At 35.0% G+C, this 15133-nt stretch overlaps 1 protein-coding gene and 1 long non-coding RNA gene across 3 annotated transcripts in view; one reads left to right on the top strand and one right to left on the bottom strand.

The window, feature by feature from the left end:
* Ubn2 (ubinuclein 2) overlaps positions 1-15133 on the top strand; it is a 78336-nt gene that overhangs the window by 36286 nt on the left and 26917 nt on the right. For both annotated transcript variants that reach the window (XM_076832742.2, XM_076832739.2), the window contains exons 8-12: positions 4804-4933; positions 7031-7149; positions 7795-7908; positions 9544-9687; positions 10340-10390. In XM_076832742.2, coding sequence (XP_076688857.1) covers positions 4804-4933; positions 7031-7149; positions 7795-7908; positions 9544-9687; positions 10340-10390 — 558 coding nt within the window. The remainder of the gene's footprint in view (positions 1-4803; positions 4934-7030; positions 7150-7794; positions 7909-9543; positions 9688-10339; positions 10391-15133) is intronic.
* The window catches only part of LOC143380029 (uncharacterized), a 64984-nt gene continuing 52573 nt past the window's right edge, over positions 2723-15133 (bottom strand). The window contains exons 5-6 of the long non-coding RNA XR_013088583.1: positions 8764-8834; positions 2723-2805 (exon numbers count right to left, since the gene is read on the bottom strand). This is a non-coding gene — a long non-coding RNA (uncharacterized LOC143380029). The remainder of the gene's footprint in view (positions 2806-8763; positions 8835-15133) is intronic.

Below are 15133 nucleotides of genomic sequence, written 5' to 3'. Positions count from 1 at the left end.
ATTTCTCTTTTTAGTACTAAAAAATCTTTAGAATTATTCATTTCAAAATATAGCTGGAGGGACTGGGGTTGTAGCTCAGTGGTAGATCACTTGCCTTGCATGCTTGGGGCACTGAGTTTGAATCTCAGCACCACATAAAACTACATATAAATAAATAAATAAAGATATTGTTTCCATCTACAACTAAAAAAAAAAATACTTAAAATAAATAAAAATACAGCTAAAGGAAGGCTGAGGCAGGAGGATCATAAGTTTGAAGCCAGCCTGAGCAACTTAGCAAGAACCTGTCTCAAAATACAAAATAAAAAGGACTGGGATATTGCTCAGTAGTTAAGCACCCCTAGGTTCAATCCCAATATCAATTAAAAATATATTTACATTTTAAAAAATTTTGAGACAGATACACCTCCCACCCATCCCCCTACACACACACATATACAACACACACACACACACACACACACATATACAACACACACACACACACACACATATACAACACACACACACACACACACACATATTAGGTCTGTGAGATACAGATGCTGAATGATGGCTGATCTGAGACATTAACCCTTCCCTTTTAGTCTTGGAGCATGTACAGTTATCATTTGTCTCTTAGCAAAATTATTTATCTGCAAGTTACCATTGTCCAGGATGAATATTAACCTGGACTTTTAAAAGTATTTTATGCCAGTTTATGTGAAAATATTATTTCTGAGATAGCTTAGAGTGTTTATACAAATTGGCTTAATTTTCCACCTATTTTCATTACTCAGACTTGAGAAAAACAATTCCATTGATATCTATTGCAGTTAAGTAGAATTCATACAAAATTTTATAGCCAAATGCAAAGTGTGGGTCAATAAAGAAATCCTGGTTGTAGGATAGGATGGAAGTAACATGAAAGTGAGAGATTGGAAAGGGGAAGGTAAAGGCTGATATATAAATTATTGATACTGATTGCAGTACTGGAGATTGAAACTAGGGTACTCTACCACTGAGCTACCTTTTATATTTTTTATTTTGAGAAAGGGTCTGGGCAGGTTACTGAAGTTGGCCTGGAACTTGTGATCCTCCTGCCTCAGCCTCCAGAGTAGATATATTATAGGTGTGTGCCACCATGCCTATCGTAGATTATGTTTAGATCAGGTTTTATACTTAGCTAATTTTACAGTGTAAAATTATTTGATAGTTATGAACCTTTAGGTTCTGAGGTTGTTGTCAAATAAGCTATGCTTTTAAACTGTTGGCTCACATTTTAACCATTGATAACAAAAATGAAATGTATAATTGACTTCAGGCAGAAGTAGGCGCAAAATGATCTGATGAAAGCAGCAAATCTAGCTCCTTGGATGAAAATAACATATGACGTTATAGTAGTGCACACCTGTAATCCCTGTCACTCTGGCAGCTAAGGCCGGAGAATCACAAGTTCCAGGCCAACCTCTGTAACTTAGCAAGCTTATCTTAAATTAAGAAATAAAAAGGACTGGGAATGTAGCTTGGTGGTAGAGTGCCCCTGGGTTCATTCCTGAGTACTTCAGTGATAATGATGATGATGATCACAATGATAATGATAACGCATGCTTACTCTGATTGTTTATAGCATCATATGGAAAGATTCAGGACAACAACATGAAATACTATGAATCTGTCTTTTAAATAAATACATGATGTAGACAGTTTCTTGTGAGATCTAAAGAAGGATCAATTGACTGATTAGTTCTAATTACTATTTGTAATTAATTGCAATATCCTTATCCTGTATTGTTTAAAAATGAACTCAGAAAATATATAGCCTGATGTGCTGCTAGTATTTGGCAGAGGAGTTTGTTTTTTCTGTCCTTTATTTTAGTAAGGTTGATATGTTTGCCTGGAAACTGGCAAGTGCTTTCTTTCTGAGTCTCTACCTTTTACCTACCTCCCTTTCAAACACCAGATAAACAGTGCTGCAACGTCATCAGAGCTGTCCCAGATTCCATAATCAGGGGTCTGACTAGCTCTTCTTTTTCTTTCCACCTGAAAGCCCTAAGTGTAGTAGATCAGCTCTTGTGACTGAGACTGTTCTTTTTGTTTTATTCTTCTGTGAGACAGAACAAATGTTTATCCCCTGAGAGAATCAAGAGACTATCCTTGGGACATGACATCTCAAATAAGCAGACTGTTGACATTCCACTGTTAGGCTTCTATTTTCAGTCCTCCCATGTCTATCAGGAAACAAATCTTGGAGTTTTGGGGAGCCACTTACTTTTTTTTCTACAGAAGGTGTGCTTCCATTTCCTTAAGCCCTTAGGTTCAGAGTTGAATTTCCCTTTAGTTACATTATTCTATTATTCTCTCTGGCCTCTCTTTGCACTTTTCTAAACAAACATGCCTTACTTCTGTGGACTGAGTTGAGTGCGCGCTCTCTCCCTCTCTCTCTCTCTCTTTTTTTTTTTTTTTTTTGGGGGGGGGGTACTAGGGATTGAACCCAGAGGTGCTTTACCACCAAGTTAAATTCCCAGCCCCTTTTATTTTTTTATTTTGAGATAAGTTCTCATTAAGTTACTTAGGGCCTCACTAAGTTGCTGAAGCTAGTCTTTTTTTAAATTTTTATGAATTTATTACTTAATGCATTCTGAAGCTAGTCTTGAACTTGTGTTCCTCATGCCTCAGCCTCCTGAGTTGCTGGGATTACAGATGCATGCCACTGTGCCCAGCCTGAGTTGCTCTTCAAGAGAGGCATACAGTGATTTTGGAGGTAGTAATCCCCATGAAATTGTCCAGGTATATTGGCTCTGCTTCACCATTGCTTACTTATGCCTGGAAGGAAAAGAGATCAGTTAGTTAGAATGGGGAACCCTTTTTCTTTTGCATAATTGAATTTGACCTGAATCTACAAATATACAACATGCTGACTTTATTTTCTTCTCTATTACTTGAAGCAGAAGTTGCTGATAAATCATGATACTCTGCCTGTGATCCTCATTCACCCTAAACATTCTGTTTAACAAATTGCTCTAGGTTTATACCATCAGTTCTTTTGTACACTTAAAATGAAATCTATCTGCCATCTCTTAACTGTTAGATGTTCCTTTAAGGAGACATCAATGAGTAATGACTGGAATCTCAGTATAAAGGGTTTCTCTTGGGAGTCAGCTCTTCTTGTATCTTAGTTAACCTCTTTGGAAACCACTGACTTTTATACAGAGGTCCCTTACCTGGGATCTCTTAGTACTTGGAATTTCTATTTTAATTTTCAGCTTCAAAGAACTTTCATTAACAGGACAAGTGTAGAAGGCCTTCTATCCAGAGTCTAGACTTTTAGTGAGGATATAATCTCATGATGTTATCTAAACACATGTTATCTGACCACATAATGCTATCTAACAAATGTCTATACATAGAACTCATGGTCATAGTGGTTGTTTACCATGTGAACCTTTAATTTGACCCCCTAGTTCTTGTAGGTCTTAAACTTCTTCCATTTTTAATTTTCTGTTTAGCTTTTCCAATACCAAGAATTTTCTACTACCAATTCCAAGGAGTATAATTTTTCACATCTCAATTTAAATGAAATTGCAATTTGTCTATGGATATACTTTATATGATATGGTTTCTTTTCTTCCCAAAAAACTATTAATTTAATCCTTGGATACATCTTACATTTGTGAAAAGTACTTCAAAGTCTGTCTTTATCTTCTCTTATAATAGAATGTAATGATTTGGACATAGTTTTTGCCAAGAGCCCCAATTTTGAAAAATATATATATTTATTTTTTAGTTGTAGGTGGACACAGTTAGTTCATTTTTATGTGGTACTGAGGATTAAATCCAGTGTCTCATGCCTGCTAGGTGAGCACTCTACCAGTGAGCCACAGCCCCATCCCCAAGATCTCAAATTTGATCATGATCTTCAAATTTATCTGTTCTTATCTTTATTCAGTGATAGTTGCTAGGTAATAATGTCTTCCATCTTGAAAGAGACCTCTGCTATTGGTAAGTTTGTCCTGCCCAGAATAGAACTATTGCAGCAAACTTCCTCCTCGTCCTCATCCTCTTCCTCCTGCTTCTTCTTCTGCTGCTGCTCCTCTACCTCCTCCTCATCCTTCTCCTCCTTTTCTTCCTCCTCCTTCTCGTTCTCCTCTTCTACTCTCTTAGCTAATGTATTAAGTAGAAGTAGAAACTGGAAAATTATAATAAGTTGAACAAACTATTAAATATGTATCTTATAATACCACAAAAAGGGAAACAAAGACAGATAAAGTATTTCATGTCTATAGCTGGGGGTAGGGTATTTTTTTCTGAATCTCTACTTTTTTTAACTTCCTTAAAGAAAAAAATAATCTAGGAATTAAATGAAACTGTGTCACTGGCTGCTATAGTAATTACCAGGGTGTGGAGGGCTGACATAATATCTCTTTGAAGAAATGAACTTTTGGTTAACCCCAGAATACTTGACGCCTGTCATCAAAAAAGTATTGCCAGGGCTCGGGCTGTAGCTCAATGGCAGAGCACTTGCCTAACATGTGTGAGGCACTCTGTTTAATCCTTAACACCACATAAAATAAGTAAAATAAAGGCATTCTGCCCATCTATAACTATAAAACATTAAAAAAAAAAATGTTGCCAGCTTGTTGTGGTCCTATAAACTTTACTCTGAAGTTAGACTCACAGACTGTTTTCTGTAGTTTTACTGTTTATTGGAAGGGAGGTAAATTCTATGAAAAATCTGGGAAATATTGGGAGTATAAATTGAGAACAACAATCAGCCTTTGCCACCTAAAAAAATTCCATACTGTTTGTTGTTTTTATGATCAGCATTGAGTTACAGCTACAAGAATTAGGCCCTGTTATTCGTAGTGGTGTCTACTCTCATCTTGAAGCATTTGTGCCATGCAATAAAGAAACACTGGTAAAACGGCTAAAGAAGTTACACCTCAATGTCCAGGTAAGAGGAACAATAATAATATCTGCCTTTGAGGTTTCATAACCTACAAAATGAGAATTATTTCTAGTTAGGGTCTTTGTACATTAATTGCTTTATATCAGATTGAACATATTTAATAATCATGGCAAGATATTGAAGGTATTTCGATTCCCTGATGAATAGTTACTTCTTCAATAATTGATAGGTCTCTATGAGAATGTTTCCTAAGGCTGGTCAGTGTATAGAAAGCAAGATCTGATAAGCGTAGGATTCTTTATACACATAAATTGAGAGACATAAATTCTTTCTCAATTCAAAGCAAATTAATGAGTGAATTTAATTATAATATCTCAGATTTTGTGCCTTTACCTGGCTCTTTCAAACATTGGCAGTTGGAGGGAGCTTGCTGTCATAATTGAAATGGCAGAAATGGGTACCAGAGGGAGCGGGGTGGGGGGGGATGGGAATTAGAAGTAGGAAAACAAGTTTTCTATCACATAGTTTGTATCCCTGAACATTATATTGTTCAGTTTTTTATTTTTTGAGCTTCATATAAGGTATAGTATCTGTTTTCTTCTGCAGCTCACTGTTTAACACTCAACATTATGTGCTTCAGATTTATGGATGTGTACATACAATGGAAATCTATTCATTTTTTACTGCATGCAATTAGAACACTGTATATAGTGTTCTATTGTATGAATATATCCCAGTTAATTCCAGGTAGATGGTCTCAGCTACATAATTCTTCAAAAATAATCGTCCAGGAACCATGATACTGAATGTTGACATTTAAAATGGGTTGTTATAGCAGATAGTCATGTGCTTCGTATTTATTAATTGATATATATGGGATAGGTTAAAATGATTATTAGTAATAAATTTATATTCTAAAAAGTCATCTCTACCAAAAAGCACCTTTTGTAAACAGTTGTTTTAGTGCTGTGGATATAGCTCACAGTAGAGTAGTTGCCTAGCATGTATTAAGCCCTGGGTTCAATCCCCCAGCACTGCAAAAATATTTAAAAAAAAAAAAAAAAAAATTCTATTGTTTTACTGAAGGAAAACTAAGTCTTAAAATATTTCTGCACCTATGATAGTGATAAAAATATGTTTTAAATAGTTACCTATGTTATTTTGCAAGATTGAAAACAATAAGTTAGTTGATTAGAGCTATTAGATTAAAAACCTACTTGTTTTCCTTTTTACCCAGAACACATATGGATAAGAGTCTCCCAGTTTCCTCTTTCACTTTGGCCTTGAGCTTGCATTTCTGCTTACAGCATAAGACACAATTACTAACAATAACCAAGAGAACAGGATGCCAACATCCTGTTGGTAACTACTCAAACAAGATCATGCAGATAGGGCTGGGGCTGTAGCTCAGTGGTAGAGCACCTGCCTCGCACGTGTGAGGCACTGGGTTCAATCCTTAGCACCACATAAAAATAAATAAATATATTTTGTCTATCTACAACTAAAAAAAAAAAAAAAAAGATCATGCGGATCATATATTCCAGAGAACTGTCTTCTTTTGGGAGTGCTTTCCCATTGTAATGGGGACTGTCTAGTAATCTGCACAATGTAGATTTCATCATTTGTATTATAAAGTATACATAATTTAAAACATGTTTTTTTGTTTGTTTGTTTAGTTTTCTTTTTGTACCAGGGATTGAACCCAGGGACATTTTGTATTTCATTTAGAGACAGGGTCTTGCTGAGTTGCTTAGGGCATCACTGAGTTGCTGAGGCTGGCTTTGAACCTCATAATCCTCTGCCTTAGCCTCCCAAATCACTGGGATTATAGGTGTTGTACCACCACACCCAACAACATGGGGCTTTTTAAGAATGTAAAGAAATACTATTAATAGTTTTGCAAGGGCAACAAGTAAAACCTGGGACTCTCCTGGGCAAACTGGGAAATTTTATCATTCTAATTTTATATCCAGTGTTAATTAATAAAAGCCAGTACTATTGAAGAAATGTCCATATTTAGATATGCTAACATTTCAAATCTGTAATCAATACTTGAAACATAAATTTCACCTTTTGAGAATCTGTTCATTGAATAAATTTTGTTAAGATATTTGAAAAACTTTCAGTATGTTTTTTTCTCAGGATGATCGTTTAAGAGAACCTCTGCAAAAACTGAAACTGGCTGTTAGCAATGTTATGCCTGAACAGCTATTTAAATACCAGGAGGATTGCCAGGCTCGTAGTCAAGCTAAGTGTGCCAAGTATGTACCCCTTCTGTTTCGACAGGCTTTGCCATTTGAGAAACACTTTTAGCTGTTAGGGGTTGGTCTTGATAGGACTTCATCATCAAGTACAAATCCACATACACCACTGAATGATAAATTGAATATTTTCTAAATGATATGTTGCTACCTCAACTGCTTTGGTGTCAAAGGCAAAAGACTTTGTTGATTTACTTTATGGATGTGATCAAATCAAGAGCTAAGGGCTGGGGTTATGGCTCAGCACTAGAGTGCTTGCCTAGCATGTGCAAGGCCCTGGGTTCAATCCTCAGCATCACATGAAAATAAATAAAATGAAGGTATTGTGTCCAACTACAATTAAAAAAATATTTTAAAAACTCAAGAGCTAAAACTGTTCAGACATTTCATATACTGACTAATTCGACTAGCTGGTGCTGGACACAAATATTTTCTGACCTAAAAGATAAATATGCCTTTATATTATAGTTTGGCTACTTTCATTTGCCAAGCACTGTATAGCTTACTCAAAGTATTATGTAAAAAGGTAGATTCCCTATTTAGTCTGTTATTTGAGTAAAAGTTCAGTTAAGCAATTCTGGAAGTGTTTATGGGACATATTGTAGGGTTAAAACTTTGCTTCTTAAAAGGTTTTTCAATTTTTAGGTTGCAAACAGATGAAGAACGAGAAAAGAATGGATCTGAGGAAGATGATGATGAGAAACCAGGGAAGCGTGTCATAGGACCAAGAAAGAAATTCCACTGGGATGACACAATTAGGTAGAATTTAGCCAGTCTTTGCTCTTAACCAAATATACAGTGGAGAAGTAAGGTTGCTCATAAAAGGAATCTATAATAGGGAAAGGGACTGTAACTTAGGGGTAGAGCACTTGTGTAGCATGTGTTAGACCCTGAGTTGAATTCCCAACACCATGAGAAAAATGTAGTAAATGAAAGACTAGATTGAAAACAGTCAAAGGTTAGTATGTAGAAAAAATATATTCAGGAGACCATTACTCTGGCCCTAATATCTTTATATTGTTTTGTTTTGTTTTAAGATAGAGAGAGAGAGAATTTTAATATTTTATTTTTTTTAGTTTTTGGCGGACACGACATCTTTGTTTGTATGTGGTGCTGAGGATCGAACCTGGGCCGCACGCATGCCAGGCGAGCACACTACCGCTTGAGCCACATCCCCAGCCCTCCTTATATTATTATCACTTTCATTTTCTTTCTTTCTTTTTTTTTTTAGAGAAAGAGGGAGAGTGAGAATTTTAATATTTATTTTTTACTATTTGGCGGACACAACATCTTTGTCTGTATGTGGTGCTGAGGATTGAACCCGGGCCGCACGCATGCCAGGCGAGCGCACTACCGCTTGAGCCACATCCCCAGCCCTCTTTTTTTTCTTTTAATATTTATTTTTTTAGCTATAGGTGGACACAATATCTTTATTTTATTTTTTATGTGGTGCTGAGGATCAAACCCAGTGCCTCACGCATGGTAGGCGGGCGTTCTACCTCTGAGCCACAGCCCCAGCCCCACTTTCATTTTTATGTAATACTTTTTATAACATAAACTAAGAATGGAATGAGTTACACTGGATTCAGAAGGTGAAGTACTCAATATACTTACATAAATCAACCGTCTTTCTTCCCAGTATTTCTATACCCCACAGAGACAACTCTTCTACCTATCTTTGGTACCTGTCAAAGGAAATTGTTTCATTTGGGGGTTAGACTAGAGCAATGAATGACAAATTTTAAAAAACATCTTCTTGTTATTATCTGAATTCTTCAGATAATATTCTTGTTACAACTGTGTGCTTTAAAAAAAAAAAAAAGTCTGTTGTTAGTACCTTGGAAGAATACTCCAGAAATAGTAGTGGAGAACTCAAGAATGACTGTATCATAACTTACTTGAAGGAACAGAGAATGATAGGGTGTGGACATCAAGTGACTTATATTGGACTGTGAATAGGAAGAAGGTTTAGGAATACCTGAATAAATCAGTCAATTTATTTTGCTTTCTTTTCCATTTTTTGTATTTATATGAGTGATACTTGTTTAAAAACAAACAAATCTATGTCAAGTGAGCCTAAAGGAGTTCTTTCTCTTTTTTGTACCAGGGATTGAACCCAAGGGTGCTTAACCACTGAGCCACATCCCCAGCCATTTTTTTATATTTTACTTAGAGATAGGGTCTCACTAAGTTGTTTAAGGCCTAAGTAAGTTACTGAGGTTGGCTTTGAACTTGCAATCCTCCTGCCTCAGCCTCCCGAGCTGCTGGAATTAAACCTGTACACCACCATGCCTGGCAAGGAGTTCTTTCAGTAAAGATAATTCTGTTTCAAACTTAAAATTTTCTATTGTTTCATAGTCAGATTTATATGTAATAATATTTTTATCTATTTAGAACTTTATTATGTAACCTCGTCGAGATCAAATTGGGATGCTATGAGTTGGAGCCAAATAAAAGCCAGTCTGCTGAGGATTATCTTAAATCCTTCATGGAAACAGAGGTGAAGCCCTTGTGGCCTAAGGGCTGGATGCAGGCGAGGTAAGAGATTGACCTCCTGAATTCTGATTTACTCTCTTACTTTGTTATTAAAGTAAGAGAGTAACACCTGACATTGGTTTTGCTAAGAACTTAATGTGTTCAACCTCTATATAGTATCTCAGATAGCCTCTCCTTTGAAATTTTCAAGCCCTTAAAATCCAAAACAGTCCTATGGGCATATAAAGATATGGATATCAAGGTGATTTTTTAAATTATCATGTTTCTTTTTCGTATCAGAATTTGCTAGTGGAAGAAAAGTGGGGAGAACAATGGTTATTATAAACTTCAGGAGGGGAACTATCAAATACAGGAATTAGAGCAAAGGAAAAGATTGGCAACCTTAGGGTCTTGGAAAATAGTGAAGTGTCTTGAGAAACTTAAGAATAGCCCTATTTAAAGTCTAAAGAGTTTTAAGAGTATGAAACTTCATAAGCTACATTACCTACCCCCACCATTTCAAGTTGCTCCATTTATTAAAAATATTAAACAAGTAGAGGTGATAAAACTCCATAATTGAGCACACTAATAGCAGTATATTTGGTAAACATGCAAATGATAACCTATTGTCAAATGATTTTGTAAGAAAAATAAAGCAATTATGTTATTATCTGCTATAAAAAAAATAATAATTGTATCCTTTTAATTTTTCCAGAATGCTTTTTAAGGAAAGCCGGAGTGTACATAATCATCTTACTTCTGCTCCGTGAGTAAATGCAGACTCCAGATTTCTTGATTTATCTTTATTCTTGTAGCTTTAGTAAGGAGATGTATCATTTATTAAATGCTAATTGAAATACGATTTATTTAACCAATTTCCATTTATCACCATCTTCTTAAAAATAAATTATTGGTCTGTTTCCTGTTTAGACCTCAGAGTTTATTAAAATAGTTCTCAGGCTGTTCTTCAAAACCTCCTGAATCTAGAATGTGACACAGACTGCCTGGGATTCTTATATAGAAAATGTTGTTCCTGGGATTCTATCTTGTCGTCTTATTGTTCTTTTTTTCTACCTCTTATTAACCATCTATATAGGTAACCTATGGCCTTCTGCCCCTAGCTTACCAGGACAGTTCCATATACAAAAGTACCCTGCTTTACCTAAAGAGTGTTTTATTCTACAAAATTAACTTACTCTTTGTGTTCTTCTTTCTGTTCAAAACTGGATGTTTCCTTAATGAAATGATGTGTATGAGCACACATATGCTGGAGGTTCAAACCCAGGGCCTTGCACATGATAGGCAAGTGCCCTACCATTGAGCTACATCCCCAGCCTAGTGAAAGGATTAGTAAAGATCTCTTATCCTCCTTACGTTCAATAAAAGGGCACATTTTTTTGTCTGTTGTTGCTGTTTGGGTGATTATTGGTCAACTCCATAATTTTTATACCTACAAATTAATGCTACTTTTCTGTAGCCTGCAAGTGTAGTCTTAAAGAGTTACTAAAATTTAAAATTAGCAAGTTATTAAGAATTACTGAGCACTCTATTCAATATTCTGCTAAGATGTCTGATTGATGTTGTTTGAACAACATTATAAAATTCTTTCCTTTATATTGTTATACAGATGAAAGTTTTTAGGAAGAACACTTTGTTTACCATCAGGGATCTATATTGAGTTGTAGTAGTTTTAAGTTCTTATTATTCTTGGGGTGTTTTGTTGTTATTATTTGTTTGTGTTTATGTTGATATAAGTTCTAGCTTTGTTCCCAGACTGGTCTTGAACTCCTGGGTTCAGGTGACCCTCCCATCTCAGCCTACCATGTATTTGGGATTATCGATAAGCATGAGTCACCCAGCTTTCCCCTTGCTTTTGTTTTTTGGGATACATTGCAGTTTACTTTGTTGCAAGAACTTAAATCTATAAGTAAATAAACACAGAGAGATAAATTTGTGTCAATAATATATGTGGCCTTTAGTTTCTCTATAGTTCTAAAACCACGTGCATTACAATTCAGGTACGAATTCAGCAATGTAGCAGGATACAAAATTAACACCGATAAATCAGTTGTGTTCTTATATACCAATAATGAATCGGCTGAAAGAGAAGTTAGGAAAACTATCCCATTCACAATAGCCTCAAAAAAAATAAAATACTTGGGAACCAATCTGACACTAGAGGTAAAAGACTTCTACAATGAAAATACAGAACACTAAAGAAATAAATAGAAGAAAACCTTAGAAGATGGAAAGGTCTCCTATGTTCTTGGACAGGCAGAATTAATATTGGAAAAATGGCCATACTACTAAAGGCACTATTCAAATTTAATGCAATTCCCAATAAAATTTCAATGATGTTCTTCATAAAAATAGAAAAAGCAGGGCTGGGGCTATAGCTCAGTGACAGAACACTTACCTAGCATATGTGAGGCACTAGGTTCAATCCTCAGCACCACATAAAAATAAGAAAATAAAGGAATTCTGTCCATCTACAGCTACAAAAAAGAATTTTAAAAAGTAGAAAAAGTGGTCATGAAATTTATTTGGAAAAATGAGAGGCTCAGAATAGCCATAGCAATCCTTAGTGAGAAAAGCAAAACAGGAGGCATCACAATACCAGACCTTAAATTATACTACAGAGCTGGTATTGGTAAAAACAGGCATGGTTTTGTCATCAAAATAGACATGAAAACCAATGATCTAGAATAGAAGAAACAAAGAGAAACCCAAATAAATACAGCTATCTCATACTAGACAAAGGCACCAAGAACATACAAATCTATGTGTAGTAGAATGAAATTTAACCCCTATCTCTTACCCTGCACAAAATTCAAAGTATATTAAAGACCTAGGAATTAGACCAGAAACTCTGCACATACTAGAAGAAAATGTAGGACGAACATTCCATCATGTCAGCTTAGGAACCAACTTCCTCAGTAAGACTCCTGAAGCGCAAGATGTACAATCAAAAGTCAATAAATGGAATATATCAAAATAGAGTCTAGTGTCATATATAACTAAAATAAGAACAAATTTTTTAAATTAATAAATGGGATAATATCAAACTAAAAAGCTGTTTCACAGCAAAGGAAACAATCAAGAGCATGAAAAAAGAACCTAGAGAATGGGAGAAAATCTTTGCCACATACACCTCCAATAAGATATTAATTTCCAAGATACACAAAGAACTAAAAAATCTTAGCACCAAAAAAACTCCAAATAACCCAATCAATAAATGGACAAAGGAATTAAACAGATACTTCTCAAAAAAATAGTCCACAAGTATATGAAAAAATGTTCAATATCTCCAGCAATCAAGAGAAATGCAAATTAAAACTACACTGATATTTCAGCTCACACCAACCAGAATGACAGTTATCAAGAATACAAGTGACAGGGTTGGGGCTAGGGCTCAGAGGCAGAGCGCTTGCCTGGCACTGGGTTTGATCCTCAGCACCATGTAAAATACATTGAAGTTATTGTGTCCGCCTATAATTTAAAAAATAAATGTTAAAAAAAATCTTAAAAAAAAAAAAAAAGAATACAAGTGACAATAAATGTTGGTGAGGATGTGGAGAAAAGAGAATACTGATACATTGGTGGGAGTGCAAATTTATGCAAGCACTCTGTAAAACAGTGTGGGGATTCCTCAAAAAACTTAGAGATGGGGCTGGGATTGTGGCTCAGAGGTAGAACGCTTGCCTACCATGCATGAGGGACTGGGTTCAATCCTCAGCACCACATAAAAATAAAATATTGTGGTCAGGATGGAGTTGTGGCTCAGAGGTAGAACGCTTACCTAGCATGTGTGAGCCACTGGGTTCAATCCTCAGCACCACATAAAAATAAAATAAAGATATAAAAAATAATAAAATATATTGTGGTCCACCTATAACTAAAAATATATATATTTTTAAAAACTTAGAAATGGAACCACCATTTGATCCAGTTATCTCACTCCTTGGCATACATCCAAAGGATTTAAAATCAGCATACACTACAGTGACACAGCCACATCAATGTTTCTAGGAACACAATTCATAATAGCTAAGCTATGGAAGCAATGTAGATGCCCACTAACAGATGAATCCATAAAGAAATTGTGGCATATCAGTGGAATATTATTCAACCATAAGGAAGATGTAAATTGATGGATCTGGAGACTATCATACTAAGTGAAATTTGCAAATCCCCCAAAAAAGAAATATGTGGATCTTAACACACACAAAGGTAGTTGGGGAGGGAAAGGATAGAAGTTAAGTTGATTAGACAAATGGGAATGAAGGGAATGGGTGGGTATAGGAATAGGAAAGGCAGTGGAATGAATCTGACATAACTTTCCTATGTACATATATAATTACATCACAGTGAATCTCTCTGTCTTGTACATCCACAAGACTGAACTCCCAATTAGAATAAGATATACTCCATGCTTGTATAAATATATCAAAATAGATTCGACTGTCATGTGTAACTAAAAAGAACCAAAAAAAAAAAAAAAAAAAGGAACACCCCTAAACAAAAAAACAAATACAAACTGACTCATGTTTTAATTCTAAAGTTGTTTATGCAGGTTCTCTCCCTCAGTTTTTGTTTTTGTATTTGTTTTGAGTTGAATTCCAGGCTGTCCTGGAACTCCTGAACTCAAATAATTCTCCTGCCTCAGCCTTCTGAGTAGCTAGAACTGCAAACACATAGCACTGTGCCCACCATTTCCCTTCACTAGGTTAAAATAGCTTCATTATCATTGCTAGTTTTGTTTGATTTTGTACAAGAAAGCAGGATTCTGTAAGATAAGTAAAAAGGAAGACTTTTGCTCTCATGGCCTTCACCTAAAAAACTGAAAATTACCATTGCCTTTAAGAAACTAAAGATTCACAGTTTAAATCAAGATGTGTGTTAGTCTAATTGATGACATTTTACCGTAATGAAATAAAAACACTCAGATGGGATGAAGTATTTAGGTTTATCACTCATTTAATTATTCAAAAACATTTGAGTTCTTTCTTTGGAACCCATAAGATTGTTTTAATTTTTAAACTTTTCACGCAGTTCCAAAGGTTCCCAAGTTCCATAGTATTTATCCTGCCCTTTTTTGTTGTTGTTTTTACATTTTTATTTGAATGTTTACATTTAAAAAAATAACTTTATAGAAAAATTTAAGATTTTTTTTTAAGTAAAATGCAATTTACAGTTCCTTATCATGGTCTAATTTTAGTGTGAAGTTTCTTGAAGCTGTTTTCCTACAAATAACTGTAAATTCTTAGTAGTTCTTTGAAGTAAGTTTCCTAGGCAGCTTTATTAAACTGTTTTAACTTATATTTTGTATATTTATATTTGTTTCTTTAACTTTATCATCTACATTTCATATTTTACTAATTGGCATTTTCTTGTGTTTAATCTGAATCGGGAAGAGTGTTGCTGAATATTCTTATAGACCAAGTATATTTTTTTTACTTCATCCAAAGAGCTTTCCAAATATTGGGAGAAATTTGCTTAATTATAAGAT

Source organism: Callospermophilus lateralis, chromosome 1 (assembly GCF_048772815.1).
Source record: "Callospermophilus lateralis isolate mCalLat2 chromosome 1, mCalLat2.hap1, whole genome shotgun sequence".
Lineage (NCBI taxonomy): Eukaryota > Metazoa > Chordata > Mammalia > Rodentia > Sciuridae > Callospermophilus > Callospermophilus lateralis.
Note: the sequence above shows the minus strand (reverse complement) of the source record. Positions and strands in the feature narration are given on the sequence as shown.